This window comes from Rhopalosiphum maidis, chromosome 4 (assembly GCF_003676215.2).
Source record: "Rhopalosiphum maidis isolate BTI-1 chromosome 4, ASM367621v3, whole genome shotgun sequence".
Classification (NCBI taxonomy): Eukaryota; Metazoa; Arthropoda; class Insecta; order Hemiptera; family Aphididae; genus Rhopalosiphum; species Rhopalosiphum maidis.
The window spans coordinates 9,994,571-10,003,404 of NC_040880.1; the positions used below are offsets into that span (position 1 = coordinate 9,994,571).

Below are 8,834 nucleotides of genomic sequence, written 5' to 3' on the forward strand. Positions count from 1 at the left end.
CGGCGTACGATTCGTCAAGCTGGTCTGATGACTATTTAAAATATCGAGCAAATTACAAAGAAACGATATTATTCATTTGTTCATACATTTTTTTTTTATAGATATTATGTACTGTTATAGGATTTTAATAAAATGTATTCACGCTTTACTCCCATATAATGATTGAACGTATAGCCCGTTGCCACAATCTCTTCATTTTAAATGCCCAACAAACTAAAGTGACGTGATTTTTGTCCAATACACAAAACCTTTTTAATTTTTCCGGAGAATCCAAAATGACCGTCGACCATTATATTGTATTATATTAAGTCCCTGGTACCCAATAAAAGTTCGCGGTTTACACCGACGTAACGTTGTGCATCTCGTTTAATCTTCCGGGCGATCATCTGTTGTCGCATTTCGGCCAGATTCTTTTGCACGTTGGCCATCCGCCGATTGTAACCGGTCGTCAGTTCTGCTGGTCCCACGGCAAAGACCACGGACGAGTCGAAGGTACAACGGTTATTCACTACAACTGCAGCGGCTGGTTTCCACATTTCCGGCACAACCTTTACAAACAGCCCCGTGTCGGCGTTTGAGTTTTTATCGTAATCCACCGTTACTGCCCAAATAATCAGATGACAAAAAAACCATGTTAAAAGTGTTAAGACTAGAAAAATATTATAATGTACCCACATAGATAAATTATATTAGTCAGTTGTCAGTACTTTTGTCGGTAAACATATCAACACTCCAATAATTAATCGGAATAATATAAAAATATTAAACTCATCCTAGAGTTGGACCAGTGAAATGGTTTAATAATAGACAACTAAGTCAGTAATGAAACTAAATCGGTTATCCACTACGGCACTACTGAGTACAAAGTATCTACTATAATTTACTTTTATATTATATCAAAAAAAAAAAAAATAAATAAATGCATAGGTAACATAGGTAAATATACTGCACATTTTATAGACACATTGGTATAATTTAAAAGGGGATGCTTCTTTATAATGTGTTTAACGTGATATACGTGATATCTAAAAACTTTTTATAGAAATTGAACGTGATTTTGTCACGGTAAGTGGATTTAAAATTGTTGACTTACTTTAGTTTTCTTTCGATTTATATATAATACAACTAATGTTTCTAAGTAAAAAAAGCTTAAAAATGTGATACTAATTATTCATACTATACTTAAAAAATATTAAAAATAAAAAAGACGATTTTTATAAGCGTTTAAGTATAAATTTTTACGAAATTCGTCAAAAATCATGGATATTTGCAAATTATTTTGTAAGTAAATATTCATAAAATGTGTAATTTTACACCTGAGAATTGCAAATTTAATAAAAGAATTCTCATTCATTTTTTTACGAGCTATACGGAGTGTAATTTTAAGTAAAATGGATATTATAACTTATAATAAAGATTTATTCCCCATAATAATAAAATAAGTCTTGTTATTTTGTAATTTATCAAAAAATACTAATGGTAGAAACTTGAGATCTTCCACTACTATTTAATTATAATTTTCTACAATAGTGACATTTTAAAATATTTATTAGTAAACATTTAAAATTTTAGAATTTCTTTAGTTATTTTTTTTTATTGTTAATAACTAATTTAAAGGTTAGATCAAAAAGGTTGAAAATTTAATAAAAGATCCAAGGGAAATTATTTTTATAAAGATTTAAAAATACATTAGCTATACAATTTTAAGTTAAAATCATTGATAAACTTGGATATTTAAATAAAAAACAATTATTTTAGTTATTTGTTATAGTTGAAATGCTTATTTATATTACTCTATATAGTGAGTTGGTATTAAACTTTTGAATTAATAGTTAATAAATAGTAAGAAGTTAATTTATTGTTTTTACTGAATTGCACAATATTTTTATTTTACCAATAAAAGGTAAGAAATCGTTAACAAATTCATTTGCCATTATCAAATCGTATTGAAAATATTATTATGGACAACAGAACTACAGTCATATTAAAAATATGTACCCACTATATTTTTTTTAAAAAAAAAGCAATGAACAAATTATACCGTGTATACATTTGCGAAAATCAGTATTGCTTTATAGGTATTCAAACAATTTACACCACTATGTATAAAAACGATGTACCTTTCACGATATCATTAAGGAGCATGGGAGTCAAGTTGGCAATAACGCTCGTTGACGGATTTAGTCCAGGAGTGGAATTAATCTCGATCAAATACGGAATAAAGTTTTCCGTTATCAAGAAATCGGCTCCGAACAATTGAAAAGTTTTGTCACGGTAATTCGTAGTGTCCGTAGCGGCATTTAATACAGCGTATATACTCTCGCTCATTCCAGGAAATATCAATTCGTCCCACACGTATTCTTGTCCAATTTTTCTAAAACACGAAATCGTTATAAATACGGTTATAGGGAGATACTAACAAAATGATATTATAATGTCATTTAATTTAGCATATACATAAAAATCGTTAAAATAATACAATTTTTTATTGTTGAAATTAGTATTTTCATATTTTTGTTTTGAATAACTTAACTTAAAGAAAAAAATTCAAAGTCATCAAATTCGAAAAAATGTTATCTCTATAGTTATTATTAAGAAGTTTCACGATTACTAAAATTCTAAGGAACATGTCATAGGCAACTTCATTTGCATTTGGCTGTTGACCACGTCGTTGTGTTCGTCAAAAATTATCAGTAGTGCGAAAATAATATGGATATAAATAATAATAATATAGTAATATTTTAAGTTATTTATAGTCGATTAAATATTTTAACTTGATTTTTTGAAACGTATAATGCATAATTTATTAGCTTTTACATTTCAAAATACCGTAATCAAAAATATGGCTTCGTCAATATCTCGAACATGTTGCGATAAAGAGTGAGTAACTTTTTTTTTTTAATGCAAATCCGGCTTTGCGTTGCAAGTTTGCTACTTACTATACGTGCTATCAACATACTGTTGGAATTTAAGTAAGTAGTTTTTAACTAAAATTTAGGTAGTTATGATGACTATTTAATTTGTATGATACAGTGCCATATACCTCAAATGGCTTTGTAGGTCTCTGTAATTCCACATACACTCTTCCGGTACTTGTGGATTCCTAATTTTTCGATATTTCATTTGCAGTCTGACATTGCTAAGATGAATGGATTCGTCCATTTTATTCATGGAGAAACTATTTGCACAAAATCGTACGTAACCCTCTCTGTAAAAAAAAAACTGATCATTGAACCATTACTTATAATAGCCGTCGTACATGTATTTCCCTAATCATGTTCTATTATAAACAATAATTGTACACTATATTGGATTATACAACATTATTAAATATAATAAGGTAACTCTAATTCTATTGAAACACCATGAAACACGTACTCTAACTTTGTATACTAACTTGTACATCCACACGACTACTGGATTCATATTGGTCACTAAAAACCATTGTCTCAAGTCAATCTTACATGTATACACCAAGAGTGGTCTTTCTAAAAATTAGTTTAGTAGTTGTATGTTTTTAATTTGAAATTTAATGGATTGTTTTTACCTATATATTTCTGTAAAATATATTTATTTCTAAAGACATTTGTTACATTAATTTTTTGTTTTATGGCGTGCAAGTCTCTAGATAACATAATTCCGTGACCAGAACAATTTGATGTGGGTTTTATAATCCATGTATTGGTAATCCCGTCTATAAAGTGTTGTGGACAATATTTTTTTACTTCTTCGAGTAAATATTTACATTTGGCGTAAACATCTAACTACAGCATAATACAATATAATAATTATTACAACATCGAAAACCACAACTTTACTGGCAATAATTGATGGAGACAGTGTACGTATCTCTGTTAATTTGTTGTAGATATTCTAAAGTGTTATAGAAAAATGTCTAAGTCCATGTCTTTTTATAAATTGCCCCAAATTGTATTGGTCTTAGAAAGTTGATCATTATCGTTTAAGTGGTATAATGATGTAAGACTGTATGCTCTATTAGTATAAGTTGAATGTAAAAGGTGTCAATATCGTTAGGTTCAATTCGTCAATTGATTACTGATTGATGATTAATTTAAATTTTGTGGATTACTGACGCTTTATAATAAACTACACCAATATCAAGAAATTTAACACATAATATTGGTGTTGTTAAATATTATATCATATACCTACCAGTGTAATATGATCATAGTTATCCTTAAACTTATAATAAATAGATAATATGATATACATTTTTTTTAATTATTATTAGTACTATTAATACATATGCTAGTTAATGTACCTAATATTAAATTTACGAATCTTATGATGAAAAATGGAAAACATAAATCAAAGGCATGTACTCAGCATATTATAATTACAACTATCAGATCATATTTTAGAAAAATATCTCAGACGAATATAATAATAATGCTATTTTTTTTATAAATAAAAATAAATAAATATTATTATTAAGAAAATTATTTAATGACATTATACAATTTAGAATATTGTTATAAAATATAGATGTAAAGATAATTCAATGATTTCAAAATGACTTAATTTAAAGTAAACAACTAGCGGTGTTACTTATATGATTTTTATTTCTAAAATTTGATCTAATTTTTGTTGTTGTTTTATTATACAAGAAGAAAAAATTTGAAATATAATATTTATAATATTGATCCCGGTGCATTTCTAATCTCTGTATTTATGTATATTCTCAGTTATTTTGGACACCAAAGCCCAAAAGATTTTACGTTTTACTTCAAACTTTGATTTACTTCTAATTCATATGTATACTCGCTGTCAAATTTGGCATTGGTATCGATAATCAGTTTTGAGTAATAAATCATAAATTCATTCCATACTTTTTTTTGATTTTTAAACTTCCATATATCTGTTTCTGTATTACAAGTTTTTTGTTTATTCAAAAATTTGAATATACAAAGTTTCACAAAATCAATAATAGTGTATGGTATCTAGTGTAGAAAACAATATAATTAGTTGTGTATACACGTACAGTTAGTATAAAATTGAAACTTACATTGCCATTTGCTGTGAAAATCATCTTATTATTCTCAATAGCTTGTACAATAATCTTCAGTGTACTTACTAATGCTGTTGTAATGTAATCTTCCACAAATGCTTCAATATCTACTTTCGATCTATTGTAATGACATCTCGGAAACATCAAATTTGTCTTAGAATTTTTGTAATATTCCAAGCATTGTGCTAATCCGTCCTGTGTTTCAAAATAAATATTTAAGCCATATAATCACCACACAATTATATTACATTCGAGTACATAAAATATAATTAATTGGTTACAATTTAAAATAGGTGTACTTATAATTTGGGTTTTGAACAAAATTGGAAATTATTTATTATATAAACAAAACACTACGGTTTTAGTTATTTTGTAGTAATTTAAAAAATGTTCATAGGGGCTTGAAACTTTTTATCACTACATATATAATCATTATTATTATTTATTTGCTATATACAGTTCAATTTTTAAAATATTTTGATTAATTTTAAGCTGTTTATTATACTATAATGTTCTACGGTATTTTATAAATTGACTAAATTGAGCTAGTAATATGATTATATAAAATAATACTCAATATTAATAATTATTATATAGGTACCTAATATAATGGGCGATTTGTTTTTAGCAAATATTATTTCAATATACCGTATTAATAGAAATAAAAATATATTATAAAATATTCCTAATTATTTAGGTATCTATATAGGCAACTGACCGTCATCTCCGCTCAGAATATTTTTTGTATGCAATTTATCATTTTCAAATTTAACACATCCATTACAGTGAACTCCTACTCAATGACGACGTATATTCGACACCTATTGTACAGTAAAGTGAACTCTCTGGTTTTTATAAAAGTGGAATTGATATGGTATCTTTTTAAAAATTTATTGCGAGTATAATAATTCGAAATACCTAATATAGATTAACGTATGTGTATCCAAAAGTTCAACAAATCATCAATATCGAACATCGCGAAAATAATGTAATTTATCAATATTACTATTCAACATGGAAACAAGTATGACGATAGTATTGCCGAGACTTGTGCGTTTGTATGAAATAACAGGTTCAAAAGTTTTAAAAATTAGCTAGCTTGAAACAATCAATTTATTAGAGAATAATAATAGGTACAGATTATCTAAAAAAAACTTTAAATTTGATTTTATAGTTCGTACGTTTATTTTTAATCTTCACTTAACTTTCAAGGTATGTCAAATTATTTTATCGTAATAGTTAAAATAAAAACAAAATACAAACATAAAAATACCTATGATAAATTGTATAATTTATTATTATTAATATTATTGTCCGTTGCCTCCTAACCAGTCCATTAAATAAATGATTTTTATTAATATTAAATGGCAAAAGAGTTATTAAGATAGTAAATTTATTTTAAAAATATTTTTTTATATAAGAGACTTGTTTTGAAAGTGTCTATTATTGTATTATATTCAAATGTTTAATTTCATTGTAATTTATTTATTTATACTTGTGATCGAATATTTCTTATCCAAAAAGTATCTTCAAGGAAGAATTAATAGCTTTAAAAATTAAAAACGAATAAAATAGATAAATTTATATAACTCAATATCATTTATTAATAATTAAATATTAGCTTAATATTAGGTAAAATATAAGTAAATTACTTTGGTGCAAAATATATGTCTTGGCATCTGACTAACGGTTGTAAATTTACTTAAAGTTGACCAATTAATTAACTGTTTTCTAGTAACGAAAATAAAATCAGATTTTTTATTCTTAAGAATATTCCACGATTGCATGGTTTTCAGACGCTCCATGACGACATCATTTTTATTAATTGACGGTATTAGCGGAGATGATTCAATCCAATTGACCATGTATGCTTAAAATATGAATTTTTCATGATATATAATATATAAATTATTAGAATAACAGAATAAGGTATTAAATTATTCTAGGCACATGTATGTTGTTAAAATATTTACGTGCTGATTTTAAATAATGCGAATAATTTATTGGTGGTCTGTCCGGGTCTCGTTTTTCTACCCAACCTCGGTTTTTCAGTTCTAAAGAAATCATTGGAAAATATCCTAATACCGAAAATATTTTTTGATCCTGCAAAATCAATAACAATCTAAACGATAAATATTTATTTTTTATTTATTATTTAGACTAGTAATATTATACAGAATGCACATTTCAATCATTGATGTATACAGGAATTAATTTCAGGAGTGAGCTGATCAATTTTTATAAAATACAATTTAAGATTTTTGTTGCGATTTTCATAGACCACTAAAAATTAAAATAATTTTTACATTTTCTTAATATTTGGGGGGAAGAGTTATCCCCCTCAGCTTCCCCCCTTACTACGCCACTGGATAATTATATTATTATGTTAATTTTCCAGGCAAGTTCGCAATGTGTGCAACGTGTGCCACACCAACAATACATTTCGAAGGAAGGGGTTAAACCTCTAACCCACTCTCTGTATACGCCACTGATTTCAATACAATTAATCATTAACCAGTCGTTCATTATTATTCTATTTATGCATTTTTATGAACATTTTTAGTTTTTATCTATTTTTAAGTACCTTTATAGCTTTCAAAGTTTGATTAGTGACACTCGTCAACGATTCAAAATCTAATGTTAGGTTTAATGAATTCAGATTTAATAAATTATAATTGCACTCTTCTATCAATGCATTATGCAGTTCTTGAATATAGTTTTTAAAATTTAGTTGGTATCTGGTGTTGAAGCTATTTATTTTTGATAGTTCTGGGATTTGACATTCTTCCTTTAATTCCTGATTTTTATCAAAATCATCTTGTTTATCATTTATTCTAGTATTGTTTGTGGTTGAATATTGTTTCACCTCATTATTAATTCAGTGTTCAGAACAGAAGCAATTTTAATAGGTTTTTTAATTGTATATAATTTAGTTTTATCTTTTTGATTTAGAAATGTTTTTTTTTCATACAAACGCAAGAACATCTTTTTTTTGTAGGTGTTATTGTTAGAATTCATTATGTGTTTGTTTAATTTCCGGGCTGTGTTGATTATAAATTTTTATAAATGTGCTACAAATTATGTAAATAATATAAAATTAATTTTGTGTTAAGTTATTATATAAATTTAATATTAAAGTTCAAATTTAAATGTTTATATCCATGGTAATGAAAATTTACATTTTCAATTTACCATAACTGATATTGTATCATACTATAATATATGATGTATTATTTTTTGAGTAAAAATTTATGCATTAATATAAACATCTATACTTTTGAATAACAACTATTAATAAGTTTGCTAAAGAAAATTATTTACATAAACAATAGAATTTATGTTTTTTATCATAATTTATAATTTGCCAATAAACTTTTGAAAAATCGTATTTTTTTTTAATATTTTGAACAAGTCGTTTAATTCGAACTTCAAGTATAAACTCAAAATATTTGTACTTAAATTATTTTTAGTGAGTTCGGTAGTTATTAAATGTTATACTCTTTCTGATAACGAAAAAATATTATTATTTTTTTTCTTTTTTAAATTGTACTATTATAATGTATGACTGTATGTGTGACTACCTACCTACGTTCTACATTTTAATGAGATCAATAAATAATAATTATGTCGGGAAGAATTGATGCACTAACTAATAACACTTCTATTTTAATATCTTAGAATTAGAAATGCTAGAAAACGTTAATTATAATAATATATGCTACACCGAAGTGGGTGTGGTAAAGTTACGATATACCAGTGACGAAATTCAGTACTTTATATTTTACTAGAGCGCACCGAAGAGTGA

At 26.1% G+C, this 8,834-nt stretch overlaps 1 protein-coding gene across 1 annotated transcript; it reads right to left on the reverse strand.

Moving 5' to 3' along the window:
- Positions 1 to 299: 299 nt before the first annotated feature.
- LOC113548145 (tubulin glycylase 3A-like) lies at positions 300 to 8,047 on the reverse strand. Its single transcript, XM_026948870.1, is given in 11 exon segments — positions 300 to 601; positions 2,121 to 2,374; positions 3,044 to 3,208; positions 3,398 to 3,488; positions 3,548 to 3,764; positions 4,764 to 4,961; positions 5,027 to 5,224; positions 6,682 to 6,899; positions 7,003 to 7,132; positions 7,614 to 7,906; positions 7,909 to 8,047. Coding segments are annotated over 11 exon segments (2,205 nt in total).
- Positions 8,048 to 8,834: the final 787 nt, after the last annotated feature.